Genomic DNA, 24,485 nt, shown 5'->3' with positions numbered 1-24,485 from the left:
TTCTGTACTTCACAGTTTACTTCCTCCCTCTATGAGCCTCCATGAAAAATGAAGTACTAGGTCCTGCTGTGGCATGGATTCAAACATGCTCTGGGTTTTTTTATCCCAGAAATTTCATCCCTAAGGCAATAACCCTAGTGTCCACTACATCAGTTACAATGCAACAAGGTATGCACACCGACTGGTTAGTTCATTGATGCCATAAATAACAGAAAACTGCTGAGTAGTCCTTGCTTTTTCTCTGGGGAGTATTAATTTAGGTTTATGATATCCAGCTGCTGATCGTCATAAAATTCGTAGGAACATATTACCCACACTCTTCCAAATTTGAAAGATTTAAAATTTACTGGGCAAAAATGAAAGGCATAGAGAATGATCTCAAGGGACTAATTTCCCTAGGAAAGATGGCAAAAAAACTGGGTGCACACTGCATTATCACAAATCTGCCAGGAGATAATTCACAGAGAGAAAGCGAATACATCCTGGGGAAAAAAACCAAAAACATGTAATAGCCTCTCAGCCCCAAGCCCTCAGCCCCGAGGATGAGGAAGGTGAGGTTACTCATACAACTGCTGTTGATACTCTCCTCCTGCAAGGTGCTGCTTTTCTGAAGCTCCAGAATTGCAATCAATATCAGCAGCAATAAAAACCTGGGATTGCAGCTGCTCCCTATGTGACGCATGTGTCGGTCACATACCTAGTGGCGCATAGTGAAGGTAAACTCAGGAGCCTGTTTTGTAAGTCCTTTTAAAAAAAATTTTGGTCATAAACTTGACAAAGGCTCATTCCAGTGAATTTGTGTGTGTCTCAGTCTCCACTGAAACATCGGTAGCTGTTTGTACTCAGGATTTTGTAAGGCAAAACTCTAAAAATACAGGAGAAAACACAGAATGTGAGAGCTTGTTTGCCGCAGACATTCTTTCATGAGATAATGTATTAGAAAAATGCATTCTTCCCTGAAAAGAAATATTACCATCTATCAGAGCACCATTACCAAGGGAGATCAATATCTCTACCCAGACTGTACTTTAGAAGCTCATTTAACATATAATAAATTAATCATCTACAGCACCAACTTCTTTGAGGGCCACATGTTACTTAAACATCAGGAACATGTTGGATTTGTGATCAAAGCACGTCAGCCTGGCCACTGAAACTAGCCAACTTGTCCCGCTGCCATAACAGCTGAGACAGAAAAACTAAGGGGAATTTTATGTGCTCGTCAAAGTATATTTATACAATTATGTGAAACCTATAGCATCAGCAGAGATTTTTGCAAGGCTTTCTCATTAAAAAGCATGTCATTTTAGAACACAGGACCTAATCTTAACTTTGGTAACTAGCCCTGAGTATTTGGCTTATCTCAAATCTCATATTTTGTTACTACCATCTGTAGCTTGAAAAAACATGTTTATGCATATTTTAGCAATGTGACTGTAGATTTTGTAGTTTTTAAAATTGCAGTTGGTGGTTGGTACACTAGAATTCAATGTCATGTTTTCATGTTGGAATTCAGTGAGGTCTCAGGGAGTAGTTCATGGATATTTTACCCGGAGAAAAAGCTGACCTAAATGATTGCTTCCACATAGCTCATCTTATCACCTCTATCATTCTGCCTATGCAATAGTTTGATATGCAATGCTTCAAATAAGATCAATGGAATGATCCAAATGAAGAAAAATTTAACCTTCCCACCCTTCCCTAAAGGATTTAAAACATCGCTGCTGCTAGAAGAAATGTTCATGGAACTACCACTTGCATAACCCTTTCTGGTTCTACCTCTAAATTCCAGCCTTCGTGTATTAGGACAAAGCAATGCCCATCCTTTCTGTAGCATCAAAGATGATTGAAGGTGAAAAATTATACAAATCTTATTTGCTAATGACTCACAAACCATCCTATATTCCCACCAGATTTTTATGATGTAAAAACATTCACAATATATTTAATGTAGCAAATAACCAGTGGAATATTTCTAAACAGTTTTCATTTCAGTGATTTTATATCCTACTCTGATTAAGCCAGGGAAGTTTCATGGCTTCCCCCCGTCCCCCCCCCAGTTTTATGCCTGGAAATAGAAGAACAAAGAATACTAGGGGTGATTTCTGAAAAGCAAAAGCTGTTTCACAAATTACCCCCATATATATGGAAATAACAACCATTGTACCTACACAGCTATTTTCCAAATTACATTCACATGAAGGGTTATGAAGAGGAAGTAACAATAACTACAGAACTGGGACTACTGCTGGTGTAGTATTCACTTAGCCTTATCAAATAGCCATTTATCATGCCCAAGCAAGGACACAACAGAGGAAGTAGCCAGTCTAAATTTCCTCCTTGTTGTAATTGTCCCAAGATCTGATGCTGAGTGCTGCTACAATTGCTTCAATTGTGAAATTTCCCTTATTCATTTCAGGGAGAGTTCCACAGACACACAGGTCATGGGACCCCACTCTTAGTGGGTCGAGGACACAAAGTAGCTACAAGCTCTTCATAAACAGGTAATCAAAACTCGTATTCCTAAAAGACGGAAGCTGTTTTATTACCAAGTGAAGCAGACAACTAGTGTGGCAATGTCATTATCAGAAAATGGCTGGATCGCTGTCTGAACCTGTATTGATAATAGATACTCTTTATGTAGAATGAAAGTGCACCTAGACTTGGTTTGGCTCCAGGCGAAACAGTCCCAATGCTCCAGTGAAATGGAGATTGGGCCTTGAACAGTCCCTACAAAACAAGCACACTGAAGTTTTCCACCTTTACTCTTTGCCACTGTGTCCTGCCAGATGTCACTGGCCTCCCAGAACAGCTGCCTCTAGTGTGTCTCCGTCAGAATCAGACGGGTAAGCAGCAATAGCTCACTGTGACTGAAACAACTGGGAAGCAGCTCCACAGAGAGCGCGGAAGGGAAAAACCTGTTGAAAAGGTATGAGCAGTCATTGCTTTCACTGGCAAGGCATTCTGCAGAGTCCGTATTTGTCTACATTCAGATTTTGGATCTGGTCTTGCCTTGCTGTCACATTAGCAGAGGCATGATGTGCTCTGGAGTGCTTATGACAGACCACGTATACGATCCATCATTTTCAGTGGATTATTTGCATTTCCATCTCAGTTCTTAGATTGATTTGTTTCACTTTTGTCAACCATGTCCAGCCCTGTGCTACCACTTTACTGAAGAGTTATAGGTAACCCAAGGACACAAGCAGTAAACACCTCTGCTCTGTCATGAGGATTAGCCTCATTTCAACCATGGCATGTACAGCAGCCCTGTACATAGATAAGGAAAGCTGAGAATTGTACAACTGATACTAACTCCTTTTCAAAAGCCAAGCAAACACCACTGCTGCCAAACAAGAGTTTTCTAGACTGGGTGTTAGCATAGTGCAGCTGTAATCATGGCTGTTTCCAAATGAAGAAGAGATGTAAGTACTGCTAGCCTCTAGGCACCACAAAGACCAGGAACCCATAGTTAAGCACCATGTAATCCCTACAGACATCCGATTTAAATTGAGTTCTTGACCCAGTTAACCAGGAGTTTCTTCTTTTAACCATGACATGAGTAATTCAGGCCCACAAGAAATGCTCCATTTAGACCAACTCCCAATTAAATGTATCCCAAGTAAACAGTTTGCACTTCCTGATAAATCAGCCACGATAATCTGAGCGGTGTGAGATACCCCAGCGCACCTCTAAACCTGCAGTAAGAAGTAACTACAAGCAGGTTGCAGGATAGTGGCAGCTTTTGTGAAGAAAGAATTCTCTGTCTACCTGTCTAACTACACACACATACATATATATGTGTGTGTGTATACAGACATCTATATATGCATCACACACCTGGCAATGATATCAGTAACAGAAGATTTATTTACTCAGTATTTTGGAGCAATTGCCATGCCTCTGACTACCAACCTGGGTATCATCTTGATATCCTTGATCTAAAATCATGCTGCCAAGAAAATGTTCCTTTTCCGTGCTGAAAGATGAACTCTCTTCTCCAAATTTCCAGCAAGCTGTTTCCCACAGAACTTCAGGGACTGTAAACCCCACTTTTGGTTGTAAGCATCTCCAATTGAATTTCTACCAAGGTCACCATCGTATTGTAAGTACCCTGACAACAGTGGAGTTGAAATAATTAGTTTGGAAACCACCAACTTCCCACATAGGCGGAGAACCAGCACGAAACAGTGATGGGTTTACTATCTATAAAGCTTGCTAATATCATCATGCTCACTTCTGTAAGCAGTCCAACTGACATAATTTACACCTCATAAAGTTAAGCTTGTAAGTATATGCAGGGCTATTGCCTATATATAAAGAAGCCACAGCTGTAAAGTCTGGCATCTCTCACCTCGCAGGACTAATAACAGGAAGTGTTTTCCACAGGAAAAGAAAGTCTTCTTAATGCAGCATCTTGGGTTTTGAGCTAATAGTATTTTTATACCCAGAAAAGTCACTTCAGGTTATTTTTAGGCATATTTCTTAGTTAAATGTTGATCTTTATGAGGTTGCATTGAGAGAAACAAAAATGTCTAGATATTTTTATAGACAGAGGAATGGAATGCAAACTAGGATAGAATAGAATAGCATAGAATAGAATAGAACAGAACAGAATGGAACAGAACAGAACAGAATAGGTCAGTTGGAAGAGACCTGCAACGATCATCTAGTCCAACTGCCTGACCAATTCAGGGCTGACCGAGTTAAAGCCTGTTATTAAGGGCATTGTCCAAACACCTCTTAAACACAGACAGGCTTCGGGCATTGACCACCTCTCTAGGAAGCCTGTTCTGGTGTTTGGCCACCCTCTTGGTAAAGAAACGCTTTCTAATATCGTCTGAACCTCCCCTGACGCAGCTTTGAACCATTCCCACGTGTCCTGTCACTGGGTACCAGGGAGAAGAGATCGGCAGCTACTCCAGTAACTTTGTTAAAAACCTTCTGAAACTCCCTGAATAGTTCCCTGAAGCAACTCTGCAACATGCAAAAGAAAAGGATAAAACTTTGGGATAATAAAAAAGCTTCCATGTGACTTCGGCATTTGTTAAAAATGTAATTAACAAAAATCCACCTCAAAAAAACCTTTCCTTCTATACCACATAATCATTCTTTCCTCATTGGTAAGAGTATATAGTATATTTTAAGTTTATTCTAAGCATACATGTGTCTGCTCGTGTGGAAAACACCATTACTGTATGGGTTAAAAGTATAGTATAAAGACAGCTTTCTGATCTGAGATTTCACACATCTTTCTCTTAATTAAATTGAAAACTCCCTCAGTTCCATAAGACATTAATTTATTCAAATGAATTAGTATTCAAATAATTTAGTTCCCATTCCTGGAAAATTCTGAATAATGTAACAACAAATGTTATGGTTTTCTGAAGTTTTTTTGCTTCAGAAAATAAGAAATGAGGAATTGACTTCATCCTGTAGAATTCCCAGAAAGGCACAGGGCTAAATTCTTTGCCTGTTGGCTTCACCAGACTTAAACCAGCTATATCTGGCTCACCAAATGACAAAAAAAGACTGTTATTGAATTAAAGCATAGTTTAGATTTATTTATAAAGGGCATCAGTAATATTATCCCTGTTAAATTTATTTTTTAATTATGTAAAGTAACATTTAACAACTTATAACCGACATGGCCCTGGATTTCATAATATTCTGCCAGTCAATGTACCTTACACTCTTTGTCCTTAAGTCTGTGTTGTTTTGATTGCATGCTATATATATTGCTCACTATGACATTTCCTTTGAAGGTCAGTCAGCGCTGTAGAAGAAATCCCTGGTGGAACTCAGAAGAACAGCAGACAGAATCTGCTAAGTTTAGGTTCCACCTTCTCCGTGTCTACAAAGGACTACACAGCAGCTGCTGCATCACAGAAATGTTTGTTCCACAGGAAGGAAAAGGTGACTAATGAAAAACGTATAAGCTGATTTCAAAATGTAAATATCACTAAAGAGAAACCTCTCATCCAGTTGTCGTTCGCCAGTAACGTGCATGTTAGCTACTGAGTCGTCTCATTAGATGAGTATTCTAAATTGACAGACTCCAAATTAGGCATGATCCAGTTGTGAAAACTCAGAACTGAAGCCAGTGAAAGCTCTTGTCCATAAAGACTAAGCAAAAGTTATAATTGAACCCTCTCTGACCTACATGTGTGATTTCTGCAAGCATCAAACACCATATGGACTGTTTGCATCAACCACTTTGACAGGAGCTTCAGAACAGCAAAAACATTTACAGAGACACTAAACCCAAACCCTTGTTGGTCAACAGTGCTCAAAGGACTTATTTTTTTTTTACAGTGTATGCCTAGACAGAAACCATAGGCTAGCAGTGAGTGTGCCAAACCAATAGTTCACCTAAGGGTCTATTTCTCATTGCTGATTTGTTGTAGGACTCTGTTAAATGGGAAGGATAATGTTTCTTTGGCAGTTGGATCACAAAAATCCAGAAATAACTGAATCACAGATAACTCCACGATGCTGCTGCTCATGGAGTTTTCTGTTGTGGAAGTAGAAGGGACAGGTTTCAGGCTGGTGAGTCCTTTCACCTGTGCCCAGTTCACAAGCTCAGGTCTGACCAGTGGCAGAACTTTGATCAAAAGTTTCAGTTAGATACTTTGGGACATTATCTTTTTATATATAAATTTAGTTTTAAATTTTGTTAATATGATTTTTGCTGGGATAATAATTGAGTTCCTCAGAAGGAGTCCAGCAACTGCTACAACAAAGTGCTAGTCCCTCTTTATATGTGAAACAAAACTGCATTGTCTGTTGGCAGGACAATTCTAGTATTATGAAACAAACCATAAATTTTCTCAAAGAAAGATCTAAATGGGTGAATGTACTAAGTCATGGAGAATGGTTGGAAGGATCCACCTCTTACCACTTGCAGACATTTAGTTATTTCTGTCTACTTCAAGGATCTAAAAGTATAGATGAACCTGAAAAAAACCCAATATGCAAAATTCCTTGAGGTGGATGCTCAGCAAGAAAGAAAGCATCTTGTGCTGTTAAAGTTTGTTGAAGTTAAAGCAAAAGAACACAATGTCTGCTAATAAGAAATATCAGTCAACCTTCATTACAGGGAAGAAAGCAGCTCTGCATTTTAGTCTGGTTCCCTATGGAAGCTGGGATTATGAAATCACACTGGTGTGTATGTATGTGCGTACATGTCTGTGACTGTCCTCATAGTAACTTGGGAATCAAATGGGAAAAGGTCTCAGAAGAAATTAAGTTTCTGTAAGTGTCATGAAAATAGGTGCCTTGCAAAGGAAATGGATCTTGGTTAAGTGCCTTTACAGAAGAAAAGGCTTCAGCATGAGCTTACCCCTAATTAGACCCCAGAGAGTCCACATAGGAGAGACCCCAAACAGAGAGAAGTCTTCAATCAGCATTTGCACCTTATTAGACACTGAAGTCAATTAGCTACAGCATACAGATCAACAGAAATGGGTTTCATTGGTACTGGTGTTTGGGATCTTCATTACATTAAGGAGACATTTATTAAATTTCTAAATTGCCTCCTTACAGTTTTCAGGTCCAGAATTTGTTATTTTATCTAGTGAACCACCAGTGACCTTACAGCTGCCTGGATCAATTGTGGTAAGTATGAACATCAAGAATTTAGAACTAATCTAGTGACCTTTTAGTTGGGGCTCTTTGTAAGTTGCATCTGAGTCCCAACCCAGTATGCTTGCCATGTCCTCCTCCCAAACCAAGTTAGGGTTCCTGCAGAGGTATTGAGACTTGAAAGGAGGTCATTTAATTCTCAGTGCTAAGTAGTTACTTCTGTTGGTGTGAAAATAGCTTAATTTATCCTTTGCAGCTAAGAATGCTCCCTTTAGCAAAAGACTTTTGAGACAAAGATTATACAGCAAATATGCAATATGACATCTAGTGCCAATGTATTGGACTTCAGTTTGCAGGCACATCCTCTACCTTTCATTAAGATAAGGTAAAAGGCTGACAGCATACAGCAGTAAAAATGAGGGCAAAGACAATTTGGAATTATCCTCAAACCTAGAATAACCCTGGTGATTGTAGAGACTGAGTATGCTCAGCTGTTTTGTTGGGATTCCCTGGGCTTTTTAAAAATTAGAAATGTTTGGGATATTAATTTATGAGAAGGGAAGCAGTGTTATGACCAATTCCATCAGGTTATGCAGAGACAGGAGACTAGGGGGCCTCAGTAATAAAATGCTGTGGAACTTGCATTGTTTGTACTTGGCACTCATTCTTCACTCTTTGTTACATGTTCTTAGACTAAAAAAGGGAAATCCTATTTGTCCCAAAGGGATCTCAATGTGATTCTACTCAACGGGCAGTGCCTTGAGGTGCAATGTGACATCAAGTCCAAGGCAAGAGATGTTTTCAACACCGTGGTGGCGTATGCAAACTTGGTGGAACATTTCTACTTTGGCTTGGCTTACCTGAAAGGTAATGAGACACAGCTAACTACAGTAACAGTTCTCTCCCTCAGTGCCCCTGTAGTCACTTTATTAATGAATTCCAGTAAGATCCTTTAAGATCCTCAGATGAAAGCAGGTCCAAAGCTTAAGCAGAAGTAAGGTACATTGGTTTAAACTGTACTGCACTGATGTAAAGCATGTCTACCCTAGGACTGTGCATCAGCACAGCCATACTGTTGCTGGCTGATATTCCCATGCAGAAAAGGCTGTGTCCCGGCCTTGCACTGGAATAATACTGAGCCATGTAGCTGCAGCAGAAATTCTGGGAAGCCTTGTACTGAGGAAGGCTGACTGTCTTTGTTTCTAGATATAAATCGGAGTACAGGCTCAGCTATTTCATCTGCAAGACCCACATCTCCCTAGCCCATTTCTGATGGCAAGCACGGCTGAGACACTAGGAAGAAGCATACCTTGTGTGTAGGGCATGAGGGTTACAATGGGGTGCAGAACCTGAACGGTGAGCAGAGTGCAAGCCCCATCAATTCTTGAGTGATTCCATAGATAGCACACCAATCCAGCATCTAACAATTGTAATCCTAAATTGCACACTAAGTGTTAATCTTAAGTTCTCCATCAAAGAAGCAATAAGTTAAGACATGACACAGAGAAGTAAATCTCAACTGACATCCATGATCCATTTTATTTTTTATTGCTAGTGATGCACTGAATGAAGACAGCAGAACTTTTATCTACTGAAGTATCTCCAGACTTATCACAGAACCCAAAATTCTCATTTCAGGTAAAGAATTCTTCTTTTTGGATGAGGAGACCAAACTCTACAAAGTGGCCCCAGATGGCTGGAATGACCAACCCAAGAAGAAAACTTCCATCATTAATTTCACACTCTTTCTAAGGATAAAGTTCTTTGTCAACCACTTTAATGTTATCCAGTAAGTGCATGGTTCTGCTGACTGCAGGAAAACCAGTAGTATTTAGGGTGACTGTTCAAGGCTCCTCCTGTGTTCCTAATCCCTTTTGTGTTCCAGGCACAGCTTGACAAGGCATCAGTTTTACCTGCAGCTTCGTAAAGATATTTTGGAGGAGCGATTATATTGCAATGATGAGACTGCCCTGAAACTCGGCGCTTTGGCTTTACAGGCAGAGCTTGGCAATTACGCTTCTGAGGTGTGGATAAATAATACAATATTTCTCAGAGGTCTCTCTCAACAGCTTTTGCAGCTTTTGTTTGCCACATGGAGTTTAAAGAAGAAATGTGAATAGCACATAATTTCAGCTAAGTCCTTCAGTAATCCCATTTCAGATTTAATTTAAAAAATTACAAAATTTGCCTGATTAAGGAGCAGTAATGAGCCAGACGAATTTGGCAGGAAATATGGCAGAATGATGAAAGACTCTTGGCCCTTTGTAATTGATAACATAGCCAAGAAAATCCAGAAAATCTGTAGAAAATTTCCAACATAAGCACAGCTTGGATGTGCAGAGGGACTTAAAGAGATTAGAAAACATGGAAGAGAAAATTAAATAAGCACTCCAGAATTCACAGCTATTTTGTGTGTAGGCTCAGATCCACAAGCTGCAAAGACGGGAAGGTTGCTGATGGTATATCTGAATTAGTTATCCTGGTTTTGAAGCGTACAGAAAATACCTGTTTATGTTCTCTGCCATATCTTCAGTGATATAAATCGGTGTAGCTCTATTAATCGAACTCTGAGTGGTCTGACCCATCTGGTCGGATCCATCCCAGCATTGGGTCCCCCATTGTGGGTTGTACTGATGCAGTTGTAGCTGTCAGCTCTAAGTGCGAGACTGCAGGCAGGCCTGTAGGCCCAGCTCTTTTCTCCCCTCTGCACAGAGAAGTAGTGTGTGCTTTGAGCACCCGGCTGAGCACAGGTGCAAGAGGCACATTTGGCTGTCAGGGCACTAGCTGCTGTTCCCCATCTTTTAGGACATGGCAACAGGGTGACTTCAGCATACGGGTCACCCTGAAAATGGAAATGCACCACATAAGAAAAGTCAAGAAAGAACCGAAGGCTCCTCTCTTTTTTTTTTTTTTCTCCATTTTTTTCTCCCAAAGATGCATGGAAAGAGCTATTTTCGTGTTGAAGACTACATTCCAGCAAGCCGAATAGAGAAAATGACCCTGGCGTATGTACAACGAGAGCTTGCTAAATTACATCGCATGAATCGTTCCCTGTTTGAGGATGAAGCTGAACTAGAATTTTTAAAGGTAACTTGCCATACCCCAAACATTATTTATTTATTTTGAGATAGAAATTCCCTCTCTGTTTACCATTGTCTATTATTTCCTTCTTGCCTGATACAGTGGATTTTAGATAAGGTCAACGAATTTGAATAGTCAACAAAAACCTCAGAATTTCATTCTGCTGTAGATGCTGTCACTCTAAATAACTTACATCACATTTACATGGTAGGTTTCCTTTCACTGATAGATTATACAGGTTTAATGCACATTTCAGGGTATTTTCAACATCCTAAGGGTTGATGCAAATTTTCAGCATGTTACCGACATGTCTGGGTTCTAGATGATTATAAATACATGTACTGAATGTGTTAGAGATTATTACAGAACATGGGAATAAGCACTTTCTTGACTTCTGAAACTGTAGCAGCTGTTCAGCCACTTTCTAAACAGGTACTGATTATTTGTTTAAAAATATCTGTGAACCCTGGAAGTGAGGAAGGAGTTATCTGAAGTATTTTCTCACATGACTATTTCTCTAGGGCTCTAGGGTGTCACAATGATGTGGGATTTAATATTTCCCCCCCTAATTTCTCCTTCTCCCCCAAACTTTTCTGCTTTCCATCAAATGAAAAATATCAGGCATTAGACTGGATAAATATCAGTAGCCATTTTGCTGCAGTGCCACATGCTTTTATTTATAGCATCATTTTAGTTCAGTTGCTGTTTAATTATGTTAGTTCCTCATCTAGCACTGTCAGTGGAATTGAAGAAATAGATTGAAGCTTAGCGTTAATGACAGTCCCATCATGCGTGGCAAATCCAATGAAGAAAAGCAGCTTTGTTAGTATCTGTTTCAATGAATAAGTCTGTAGAAGGAGTCAACACACCATACAAAGTGAGAAAGATAGCCCCCATGGCAAGAACATGCAAATTCCAAATATGAAAGGGATTAAAAATTAAAACCCAGATTCATCTAGTGATTATAGATGCCCCAGTTTTCAGGACCTGAACATTTATGCTCTGGATACTTTCTGAAAAACAGATCTTCTTAAAGTGTTTTATTTTGGTCACTGAAAATCTCTATTCATGGTTTAAAAGTCATCTGGGGACTCTACATTAGCTTCCCAGGAAAAAAAAAAAGTTTTAGAATAAACTCATATTGATCTGCAGACAACAAAAGAGGACAGAAAACCCTCCTCATATTCCATAGTTCTGTAAAGGGCCTGAGTCACATTTTAACATTTTGTGGCCAAGTGCAGGAGGTAGAAAGACAAGTGACAACACCCAGAACCTCTGAGTGTGTTTCTCAGAGTATCCTTTGCAGTTAGATGGCGGGGCAGAACCTGGCTCCTCAGTCCCTTGAAGTATAATTCTACTTAACTTTTCACCCAGCAACGAGCACTGTGCAAGAAAGAAGCGACACTGAAGATCTGTTACTATAAAGTCTGGCACTGAAGGGAATTCTGGGGCAGTGAAATTCCCTGAAAAGTCACCACTATATTTAGGTGAGATACTTTGAGGTACAATTTAGCAAACCCTACAACTTAAGATTCTTGGCAATGGAGATTTATAATGTCTGATTTTAAAAGATGCTAGCCATGAAGGAATGGGTATACGTACCTGAGTGAGTTCATTGCAGGCTGGGAGCTGTGGTGTCGCTGCAGTTAAGATTTCTAGTTGGTCATCACTATTGTAGAAAGGAAACCACACAAGCCCATAACAATGTCAGAGTAGCCCTGGCACCAAAGTATTAGCAGTTTTACTAAGATCATCATATTTGCTGTATCTCGCGGTTTCTGGATTTGCTCAGGGAAACAAAGTCACAGAAAAGCAAATGGAAAGAAACAAGGTTTAACAGTAGTCAAGCAGCATTAATCCAGCATGGATTTCTGTTCAGAAATGCACACAAGTGCCAAGTACCTCAGCGCCACAATAATGTTTAGATTATTGTGCAGGAAGCTACATAATCCTCCTACCTCTTCGTATGAGGTGTGTGGGAAAGTGTTATTTCAATTTTACACATGGAAAATGAATGCATGTAACGGCTCTATGACATATCAAAGTAAGGTGATGATTCTGTGAGGCACTAAGTATGGAAATTTGGTAAGACCTTCCAAACATTTCTTGACAGAGTGAAAGAATATTCAGTAAAGGCACTCAAAACCATTTCCTCTCCCATCTACCTACCTTTTCTCCCCATGCCTCTTTTTGAATAATGCATGGTAAATGCACTTCTTCTCTACAAGGTGACTCAGCAACTTCCTGAATATGGAGTGTTATTCTACCATGTGTCCCAAGAGAAGAAAGGAGCAGGAGGGGACATCATCCTGGGAATCTGTGCCAAAGGCATCATTGTGTATGAGGTCAAAAATCACACAAGAATTGCCAGTTTAAGATTCCAGTGGCGTGAAACAGAGAGAATTTCAGCTCATGTGAGTTGGAACCAAGTGAATCTCTTCTCCACTCTACTACTTTACTCCCCTTCTGCCTGTCACTTTGATAAATTTATTGCATTCAGAGCCAGGATTAGACTCACTCTGTACAGGCAAGTCCTTTTGAAAACAGTCTAAAATCAAGGCTGGATCTGGATGTGGATCCCAAGATATCCAGTTCTTAGTGAGGTTTAGTTCTGGAGTTTTTTGCCAAGGCTGCAGTCAAATTACTATAAAACTGAATAACCTGGTGTTGACTATTACAGAGACTATGTCAAACCTTTTTATGGCATATTCCATATTCATTCCCCTCTCATCTTTACTTCTCTTTCCCTTTTCTTTTGTTTTCCTTCCTACATCATGTCATGGGATCATGTCTCCCTCCTTCCAGAACTTATTATTCCCATCCTCATCTCTTAGTATATCGACATCTGTTAACAAACCAGTATTGGTGACAAGATTGTGACCCTTTCTAAATGGTATTCTGCCATCAGAGGAGTATCAACCTACCATCATACAGCGTAGGTGTCAACCTGCATCACACATTTCCCAGCCTGTTTGCTCTCCCAAAATGGCCCTTCTGCCCCTTGAAGATGTTTTCATTTTCACATTAAATTGGTTTAATCATTTTAACGTCTGTAGGGCCAAATTTTGCCTGTTCCGCCAACCTGCTCCCAGTGCAGTCAATGTCCAAAGGCTCTTGACTTTTGGCATAGGGCAGTTATGATCCCAATGACAGACACCTCACTAACAACTGTTGAAATTATGATAGGCATTTACTGCACCCAAAAGGCATGCAGCCAGGCATAAATACAACTGGACAAACCAACAAGATTATACAAATGAACTTTCAGTGCCTCAGTGTAATGACTGATATATGAAGCAAGCTGTGCTTTTTTTTGCCCTTTAGAGAAAAAAATTCATGATTGAAAGCAGCTTCAGTGGCAAGAAACACACCTTCATTACTGATACAGCAAAGACATGTAAATATCTACTGGACCTCTGCTCTGCCCAGCACAAATTCAATGCACAGATGAATTCTAGGCAACTTCGGCAAACTTCATCAGGTGAGGTATAAATGCACTTTCGTTATTCAGGCCATAGGACAAGGTTAAGTTTTAGGAAAGGTGCATTCAGTGAAGCTGAGAATCAGAACCTGCCACATCAGTTTCATTGTGCTTCAGTTTCTCATGTGCAGAGCAGAAAATAGTCTCCTACTTCACTGGAAGTTAGAGGCGTGTAAGTAATTTAGCGTGTGCATGTGAGTGTATGTGTGCAGGCGTGGAGAGGCGTTCTCTGATGGTAATAACTATATAGCTAAACTCAGATTTGAAAAAAAGCATGATTACACTTCCCTTCAGGAAACCTGCTGAGAATTCTGAAGAAACATGTCAGGCTTACCCCAAATGTAACCTGATAAATGGTCCACACAAAGAATAACTATAGTAGTGCCCAGATATGCTGGAGCTGAACTTAGTTAACTGGTTATCTTTGCATAAGACAGGGGTTCAACCCTATGGTTCAGTCCCAGGACAAAACCACCAAACCAAAAGCACATCAGTTACACCCACTCAACTATGTAGCTGCTAGCTGCTCTTATGGTTTTGCCATGTCTGCAGAAGATATGACTATTACCTCCTTAAACTGCAGATTTTCCATAGTTTCTAAGACAAGGTTCTGCTCAACCCAGGGCAGTTACATAGCACTTCTCACCCACGGGTCTCAGCACGCTCTGTAAAGATGGGTGAGGATCATTATGGGGAAACTGAGGCACATAAGAAATAACAGCCTAAGCTGACCACTGTCATCACTCTTTACTTCAGTGGAGCAACATGGATTTTCACTAGCTGAGGATGTGTCCTTTGCCTTGAACAGAATCATCATCATTTACAACTACTGAATATTTGACCCAGTGAGTCATAGCAGGAGAATCAAGTGTCATGCCTCATCTGGTGGGATACTCTTTCCTCTAGTAAAACTGTAAAAGTGTTGGCAATGAAATTATATCATGGGATGTAACAGGATGATTGATATATTGATTCTTTCCCACTAAAATTATTTAATGAAAAGTGAAATTCCACGTGCACAAATTTGTTACCACGGAAAAAGGCATGACATTTAGATTCAAGGATGACATTTAGGTTCAAGGCACCTTCTGTTGCTTGGGCTCCTGTAGCTTCTGTAGTTTCAAACATAACTTAGTGAGACTGTGATTTGTAGCATAAAAATGAGTCCTAGTAGTGAATCTTAAAGTTTCCTGTGTCACATTTGCTTGTGGTAATATTTCTTAATAAAATTTACTACATTCTATATATAAGAGAACAAAAAGATTGAGAGCTAAGAAAATTATAACCCAGGTCCTGATTGCAAGCACCTCAAAAACCACAGAAACCAGCCAGACTTACACAAGCCGTGTGACTGCAGTTTCTGAGGTTCGGTGTGTGCTTGCTGTCCCAGAAAAAAAGGCTTTGTGAAGTCAGTGATAGACAGTAGTTCAAAATGCTGCCTTTGCCACCACAGTGAGACTCTAAGAGATTATAAGGCCCTTTCTGCCTGAGGGAGACTCTTCCTTCTGCTGCACTGTTCAGATGTATAAGTCACCATCTCTTCAAAACTTGCTAGCAGCCCCCTACTTTGAAATCACCATGGCAACTCTCAGACTGCGCTAATACTGTGGACAGTTAAGCCTTCTGATGCCTTAACAAATGCCCCTGATCAAAGTCACTGAGGAAAGAGGGCACGTAGGTAGTGTTCTAGAAAGTTGCATTCAGGCTAATATTTGTTAGGAAAACATGCGGGAGGTCAGCTGTCATGTACAAGCAGAATTAAAGCCCATATTTTTGCTAGCCCGTACCAAGCACAGTTCTTGTTTTGCTTTCTGACGTGTCTCCAATTGCCTGCTGTCCCTCTCTCCTTCAAATCCTCTCTCCAGCCCACTAGTTGAGAACCTAAATAAATTAACAATGCTGCCTCCAGCACTATCTTGTTTCAGGGAAATAAAATCTTTTGAGAGGATAGATTTGTATATAGCAGAGCTCAGATGTCATTAAGCAAGTAGTAGATTTCACACAGAGGTGGAAAATTGGATAGCAAGCATTGCCACCAAGATGGTCCCCTACTCTACTTGTGCGAATCACTCAGAGCAAACAGCCAGCTCCTTGGCCCCTCTCTGAACTTAAGACAGCATGTGTTATGAGAGCGCTTATCTTCTCAGATATATGTATATTGGAGTGCTGGGCCTGTGAAGGATGGGAAGCTACCAACCTGGATGTTTCAGTCTCTGACAGACAGATATTTCTCATACACCAAACGTTTACAAAATATACTTTACAGAGATATTCAGGTTTAAATTATACAGGGTTGCACATTTCATCTGTCTTTGTGGAAAGTGAATTTGCAGTATAATTCATAGAAATGAAATCTAAATACATCTATGAAAGAAATGGATTGGAAACCCTTTCCACTCACTCCAAGGCCTAGATATCCTCAAGGATACGAAAACAAATATATCTGTGGTGTCAGTCTTTTTTGCTGGCACGTTCAAAAGGTTAGACAGAAAGCAGCTTTGAGCTTAAAAAGATGGGATAATATCAGTGGATTTATCTTTCCTTCCTCCTCCCCTCTCCCTTCTTATTCAGAGGAAAGTAAATTTATGGAAATAGACAAATCAAATTCCACATATGCAGCTCAGCGTGAACACCTTGCCCTGATTCAGAGGCTGTCTCGTTCAGAGAACGTGCTCTATGGAGCAAATCTGGAAAACCTTTCTGCTGGGATGATGAGCAAATCTTGTGATAACCTCAGTGTGGAAACCAACAACAGGACTAGAGACAAAAGCAATCTTGGCAGGTAGGTTTGCCTTTTCCTCTAAATGTGTGTAAGAATATTCAGTCATAGACTATATCATTGCAAACCACTATGGTAAACTGTGAGGCAGACTTTTTTTTTTTGCAAAGGGCCCTGTCAGGCCTGGGGCTCCGTGGTGCCAGCAGTAGTGCAAACACAGGCAGGAAGCTAACAGTCTAACAGATAAGAACTTGAAAGAGAGTGACATTTAAATTTGTACCAGACTCAGGAATGAACTACTTATTGGGTTATGGAGAAGGACAAAAATAAGGGAGAATAAAAGTAAAACCTTTATGTCTGTGTATCTTCTCTGGAAATGGCAGTATGTGAACTGAATGGACAGTGGAAGCCGTTTTTGAGCAGGTCTTACGTAATTGATTTCTCCATGTCTAAAGAACAGTGTAAGAACTTCTCCCTTTTCATTTGCATTGGTACATTCACCAGTGTAGGCGGTTACTATAGCTGCACACAGTCTCAAGGCCTTTGATGAATTCTAGTGCCTTTTAGAATACTAAGAGTTAGAACAGAGCCAAGAAGAACATGAACTACCAGGAAAACTTTCAGACATGGTTTTGTCTAAATGGACGGCAGGTCTAAATGAATCATGCGGAGGCTATGCTGTGTTTTCCTGATGCCTGCACTCAGCTCAGAGAAAAACACAGGGGGAAATCAGTTGTGATGCGAGTGGTCTAATGGCAGCTGTTATCTGGAAGCAAATGCTGGCAAGGATGAACTACCTCTCCCCTACAATGAAATGTGGCCCAGAAATCAGGATACTCGTTGAAAGGCTATAAACATGTGCATTCCCAACTTGGCTCTGACAGACTAATGACAATGAAGAGTGCTAAATACCATTGCTGATTTGTTATTGTAATGCAGTCTTAATTTCCTGCTGTGCAGATCCACGTCAGGGCTATCCCAGTCAGAAATGCACATCAATTTGAATGGAAAGCAAAGGAGTTATGACTACCTCTCTATCCACTCAACTCAGAACACAATCAGTGGTGAGTATAATAATCATAAAGAGAGACAGTACCCTTCCATATTTGTTGTTTCAATAACAGGAGACCAAAATATATTCTACTCACAGATTAAAGAATATCCTTTTGCACTTCTAGTCCTGGTAATTAACCCAGAGTTTAGCAAGACAAGCTGTTTTCTTCTCCTTCACTCCTGCTTTCCATCAGGATCAGTGATAAGGGACTTCATGATAAAATTATTCTATCAATGGTGCCTAATGCTCTTCAGAGACGTAGTTCAATACACCCAGGACTCTCGCATGGGGCAATATCCCTGTGCTCAGAGGTCATCATTTGGTTTGCAACTGAGATCTACAACTCAATAAATAATGCATGAGACAACATAGGCTCCAGGTCCTTCCTCTGTTCCTGCATTTGCATGACACTAACTGGAATAAGAAGAACTGGACACCTAATTTTCTAACAGAAACCGTACTGCATGCACACAGTGAGCTGATCTATGGAATACGAAGCTATGATTATTTGGTTAGTCCATTTTAAAATTAGAACTGTACTTTAAACACACTGTGGCAATTGCACAATGTTAAGTAGTGTTAACACTACAAAAGTCACCATCACAATCAGTGCTGATTGGATTGCACCTGCAGAGCCAAAAGGGCCCACGGGGCCGAAGGCTAGAGTTTCCAAAGGAACCCATAGGAGATTTTGTGTCCAAATCACCCTCATGTTCAATGGGCACTACATGCGTGACTCTTTAAATATCCTAATCTCAATAAAAACATTGCAGATGAATGTGTACTCTCCCAGAAACGAACATTATAGGAGAGCTTACACAGCTACTGTACATACACCTTTCTAAATAATGCAAATTTCCAAACACTTGTTTGAGCTTCCTTCCTGCATTATATTGATTCAGAAGTAATGGTATGGTTGAAAACAAGGACAAAATGTATTTTTAATTTTTGAAGCCCCAGTTTTGCATACTATATGAATCTACTGTCTCCCTGCATTAATCTGCATTTATTCTAGCTGTTTTGTTTCTGTAGCGCCTGGATCACCAGCCATCCAGAAGGAAGTTTTGCTAAGTGGTCTAGAAAGAGAAATCATTTGTGTCAGCCTAAAACGTGACCCTAAGAATGGATTTGGTAAGTAAGGAACATGAACGTTATATTTGTTACTGGGGCTGTCATATCCTGGTGCTAACACTGATACTTGCTGACTCAAGCTGAGCAAGACTGTAACCTTCTTCACCTCATTTATTCTTCTTATAGAGTAAGACTACTAATCTTTGGAAAGGACTTAGAATTTTCGAGACTGAAAAGGACTAAGCGCATAAATCAAGACCACATTTTTTTCAGAGGATTAACTAAGGCCACAGAGGTCAAGGGGACCAAGTGCTAAGAGTAGAATGAAAGGAACAAGGGTCTAGTTTTGTATCTGAAATACATGTGCAGTGGAATGAAAGGAACAAGGGCCTAGTTTTGTATCTGAAGTACATGCGCAGTGATTTTATTTATCTTAGACCTTACACAGGGGGAGAGGATGTTCCGCAAACCTTTCAGGTATTGCCTGTGGGGGTGCAAAATGTGTACACAAGCTTAACGTGAATGTTTCCTGACTTTTGGATTCTTATTTGGATAATATTTTTGTTATATAATACACTATCGCAGTGTATCCTGTTCTTGTGGATGAGTTCAGAGGACCATCAGGTTTCACAGCTGACCATTAATACAATCAAAGATCAAGTTTCTAAATGGTGCAGGTCTGTGTGGAATATCCTGATCCTAAACCCAACTATTCTACCAGTGAGAAGAATATATTCTGCAATAGGCAGAATATTCTGAGCTAGGATAGTGAAATTGAACTACTTGACAATAGATTTAATTTTGGTAGCTATCTCTTACATATCCATTAAAAGTTTACACGGCCCACCTCAGGGGCCCTAGACTACGTGATGTAGAACAATGTTCAAATTTATCTAATGAGCTTTTAAACCGTTTTCCTCCTGCAGGCGTTAAATACTAAGGTCCACATAGTTTATGACTCTTGCAAAAAAGTAGTTGGAAACTTTAGAATTCCCAAGCCGGGAGATAATTCTTATTGAGAAATTATATTTAAATAGCCACCAAAGTCAACAGCACGCTTTAATTATAACATGAGTTTAAAGCTCTCCCAAATGAAGTCCTTGATGCCATGTAAATCAGAGCTCCCCATTCTCCATACCATGTATAAAATTTATGCCATTGGAGTAAGAGCCTTTTGTGCTCCTAAGGTTCATCTTTTCTAATACTGCCAGTGTCTCTGCATTCTCATGCTATCTCATTTTTGCAGGTTTTGTAATTATTGGAGGAGAAAATGTAGGAAAATTAGACCTCGGTATCTTTATCGCTTCAATTATCCCTGGGGGACCTGCAGACAGAGCTGGAAATATCAAACCAGGTCATTGTCCTTAGTTTTTAATTAGAATTAAAAAACTTTCATGGTTTAAAGTTAGCTACTCTGGATTTATTTCCTTATTTAGATGTGCTTTGTCTTGTTTTTATCCTTTTTTTTTTAAGGAGGACGACTCATCTCTGTGAATAATATTAGTCTCGAGGGCGTTTCATTTAATACTGCAGTTAAAATCATACAGAATTCTCCCGATGAAGTGGAGCTCATCATCTCTCAACCCAAAGGTATAAAGGCAAATGCCTTTGCTGGCTATGGAATGCTAATAGTTAACTCAGGACACCGGTATTTATTAGGCACTGGGATGTAGTAGTACTTTCTTGCTACTCAGTGCCAGTTACAATAACCGTAGGCTAGCAGTGAAAATAGTCAACTTCTAGCAGGTAGCATGTGATCTCTGTTCTACAGTCAGTGTGAAAAAATCTATTATGGGCTGCATTGCTGAATACCAAGGGAATTTTGGCATTTCTTTCTCTGATAGAGTCATAGTCCTCTGCAGTGACGAAGCAAATACATTTCTCCGCACTTATAATAGCAGCACTCCATTTTACGATGACTGACTCATTTTATAGATCTGATTTCACAACCAGTTGATATAGGAAGTTACTTTGTCCTCCTGTGCTGAGGTATAATAATATTTGCCTTCAAGTTTACTTACTGTTTGCATTCAGCAATGTTTTATTTTGGTACGGCTTTACAGACATGTATGAAGGAGGATTAAATGAAGAAAAGAATCTATCAAGAGGAAACAGCACTAGTGGATCTGAGATCTCTTGTGTAGACAGTGGGAGAAAAAAGATTCAGGATTGCCATACAGCTCTCCCCAAAGAACAGGACATAAATATAGATGAACTTGAGCAGGCTCTTTCCTGGAGTTTATCACCAAAATTGGGCCCTAGGATTCCAGTTCCTTCAGCTGATAGCCTGGATGTGGAGGTAACTCAGATTTTGATGCTATTCAGTAATACTATGCCCAGAATGTGTCTTTACAACATGCCAGCTATATTAAGAATGGAAAGTAACTGAGAAATTAAAAAAATGAGGAAAGGAGAAGGAAAACCTTGGAAGATGTTGCTTGTTAAATTACATTGGAAATGTCAAAATGATAGACATGTCTAGAATATGTGAAAAAATGGGGAAACCCATTTGTTATTAACCACAAAATGTTATTAAAAAGTCTCCTCCCTTTTCCAGTGGAGGTACAAAATTTTGATTATTTTCTTGCAATCTCTTAAGTTTTCAACCAGGCACAGAACAGCAACATTTTGTGTCTAATTTCCTACTATTAGACAGCCTCCCTATCCATACTCAGCTTATGCACATTTAGACAGATAATATTTTGAGTAACATTAGTGTAAGCTTGAAATAATGTCAGGGATATAAATGGTACCACGCCAGGCTTACAGTGACATCAGGATCAAACCCTTTATATCTTCTAGAAACTCTCTCCTTTTTTTTCTTCCTTTCCCCCCCGTTTTTATTGAGATGCTGTAGTCTCATTGATGTTTATATTTTTGAGACAGGAAGCTGATTCTTTGCACTTACCATCTCCATCTGAAGCCAACTCAAAGGAAATCTATACTGTGGAGCTTGTTAAAGAAGACGGGACTTTTGGAATCAGCGTGACTGCAAGTGTTACTGTTAACCTTTCAGTGTGTCTGTCAAACTGTTACGTGACCAAGAAACCCATGGGGAAGTCTATTTATGTGGAACAAAGATAGGAAACAGGCTGATAACAAGAACTGTTAGCATGGCATGTTTCAAACCCAAGTGTCCCATTGACTGACAGAGAAAGCATAAAGTACTGGCTCTGCTCATTCCCCAGTTCTTGCCCACAGAACCTGTGAAAGAAGTGTGCCGGCATAAAGCACGTGGCAGTACAAGCCCTTTTTACCCTTACTCAAGTTGAGAACAAGACCTACCACTGGAAGTGGAGTTTGGTCAGGAAGGGATATAGCCATAGCCTCTAGAAAATGCAGCGATGCAAAGAATTCCCCAAGTCATGACTGGTTTTGCTGCTCCCCTGGAGCTCCTAGAACTCAAAGGCTGTGTCTGCACAAGCGGATTACATAGGACCATGGCATGGGCTCAAGCAGTGGCCCACAGGCACTGTTTAATTGTTGACAGCCCCCAATATGGCTTTGACCTGTGCCTCAACAAGCGGTATAACAGAAGCCATCCCATGCTGTGGGGGCTGAAAGTTTAGCTGTATGGACTCAAGATAAGCCATGCTTCTTACTCTGAAGGCCAGAGAAAGGCCCCTAGCTGATTTTATTTCCTAATATAAGGAAATACAGTTCTCCGTATATTTAGAGGACCAGAGAAGGCAGCAGTGAAAACTATCTGCCACATTTGAATAATTCCTTGTCCTGGCTATTAAAGCTGAATTTATCCCCTCCAGGCTGAGATGTCTTTGCAGTCCTTGCTGAAATTGAGTGGGAAGCATCAGCCATTTCACTGCCTGCAGAAGAAATTGAGAGCTGCTTTTTCATCTGAATTTGGCCAGGGGATGTAGATGGGCAGAACGTGATTCTTAGGTTAATCTGGAATTCCTCTGAGCTGTAGGCTCTCAAGTGGCTGCACAAGTTCAGGTCCATGCTTTATGTATTGTCTGAAAGGTTAATAATTGCTGAATGGCTATTGCATAGTTTGGAAGCTGGGCTAGAGACTGACTGAAAGATGCAACCCCATTTTTACGTTAGCATAGGGAAAAATTTATGAACATTTAGCAAATGTTTTTATATAGCCACGTAGAAATGCATTGCATTTTCCTGAGAAAACAAAACAAGATTACTGCCTAGGGAAGTATATTACAACTAGATGGGACTTTGTAGTAACATCCTCTTTCCTTTTTTTCCTATTTTTTTTTTTAAAAAGTAATTCCTGAAGCAGTTGCTTTGCAATGCGTAAGTTGTTTTGATTTTTATCACAGGAAGAAGATGTGATGACTCCACTCTAATCTGTGGGCATCTGTTTTGCAGGGTGGAATTAACACTAGTGTGCGTCACGGTGGGATATACGTGAAGTCAATTATTCCCAGGGGACCAGCAGATAAGGATGGACAAATAAAGATAGGTAACATGTCTGGCAATAAAACCCTGGGCTGCAGAGCTCAATGTTAATGTGGAATGCTTGCCACAGGGACAAGGAATCATATTTGGGATTGGAGGTCATACAACTGTGAAATGTAATATGCAGCCCATCGTTCCTCAGCCTGTCCCTGTACCACATGTAGATATCCCACTGAAAAACCAGGAGCCTCATACCAACATTGTACAGTTACTCTCTGTAGCTGCGCATCAGGCTAGCGACTCTGACATCTACTTCCAGTGTTGCTGTGATAACCAGATGCTATCACTGCCCTTACTTACAGAATACCCTGGTATGTTTTAAGTGCTACTTATAGAATGCTGTACAACAAGCGGTATTGCTTTCATACAAAGTAACATAATTTGACACATGTAAGCATGAGGATCTATTGCAGCATGGGCAGCCTCAAGGTCTGCACCCACTGAACTTGAACATCAAAGCAACTTGACCCTTTTTTGTTTGTTTGTTTGTTTTCTTTTGCCTCAGGTGATCGTCTGCTGGAAGTAGATGGCATCAGCCTCTGCGGCATCACCCACAAACAGGCTGTGGAACACCTTAAGAAATCTGGCCAGGTTTGTACAACAGCAGAGCTCCATAAGAAACCCAGCAGAATAAACTGCACTTAGTATGAAGCACAGTAGCAAAGCTGGGCCAAAAGAAACTTCCCCCCCACCCCATCCAACCCCATTCTCCTAAAAAGAAAAAGTAAAAAGACTTAGGGCTCACTGTGTACTGTGTAACTGGAACCTGTTCATCACTGTTTTAGATTGCCAAGCTGGTTCTAGAAAGGGGAAACTACCAATTGGCAGAGCCATGCCTGACGGCTAGTGACAGAAAGGAGGACCAATGTGCAGTTGTTTCTGTGGCAACATCCTTCACAGATGGCACCAAAGGCTACTGCTTTTTGACAGATGGTGAGCGATAAAAAAGGAACTCAGGGTGACTTCTTACAATGTGCAAGAAAGGAATGAATGAATTCTATGAAATTTCTGTGGGTTGGGAGGAAAACTGCATACCGAATAAAAATATAATGTGGAATATT

The 24,485-nt window shown here is 40.2% G+C and overlaps 1 protein-coding gene across 2 annotated transcripts in view; it reads left to right on the top strand.

Moving 5' to 3' along the window:
• The window catches only part of FRMPD2 (FERM and PDZ domain containing 2), a 62,842-nt gene that overhangs the window by 4,132 nt on the left and 34,225 nt on the right, over positions 1-24,485 (top strand). For both annotated transcript variants that reach the window (XM_076338677.1, XM_076338676.1), the window contains exons 4-22: positions 2,420-2,504; positions 5,766-5,916; positions 7,546-7,617; positions 8,277-8,451; positions 9,223-9,373; positions 9,470-9,608; positions 10,519-10,671; positions 12,894-13,079; positions 13,990-14,146; positions 16,718-16,928; positions 17,826-17,929; positions 18,952-19,050; positions 20,237-20,344; positions 20,464-20,580; positions 21,054-21,289; positions 21,877-21,981; positions 23,335-23,428; positions 23,930-24,015; positions 24,210-24,357. In XM_076338677.1, coding sequence (XP_076194792.1) covers positions 2,420-2,504; positions 5,766-5,916; positions 7,546-7,617; positions 8,277-8,451; positions 9,223-9,373; positions 9,470-9,608; positions 10,519-10,671; positions 12,894-13,079; positions 13,990-14,146; positions 16,718-16,928; positions 17,826-17,929; positions 18,952-19,050; positions 20,237-20,344; positions 20,464-20,580; positions 21,054-21,289; positions 21,877-21,981; positions 23,335-23,428; positions 23,930-24,015; positions 24,210-24,357 — 2,577 coding nt within the window. The remainder of the gene's footprint in view (positions 1-2,419; positions 2,505-5,765; positions 5,917-7,545; positions 7,618-8,276; positions 8,452-9,222; positions 9,374-9,469; positions 9,609-10,518; positions 10,672-12,893; positions 13,080-13,989; positions 14,147-16,717; positions 16,929-17,825; positions 17,930-18,951; positions 19,051-20,236; positions 20,345-20,463; positions 20,581-21,053; positions 21,290-21,876; positions 21,982-23,334; positions 23,429-23,929; positions 24,016-24,209; positions 24,358-24,485) is intronic.

Source organism: Aptenodytes patagonicus, chromosome 5, assembly GCF_965638725.1.
Source record: "Aptenodytes patagonicus chromosome 5, bAptPat1.pri.cur, whole genome shotgun sequence".
NCBI classification, from domain to species: Eukaryota; Metazoa; Chordata; class Aves; order Sphenisciformes; family Spheniscidae; genus Aptenodytes; species Aptenodytes patagonicus.
This window is presented reverse-complemented; position numbering and strand designations above follow the sequence as displayed.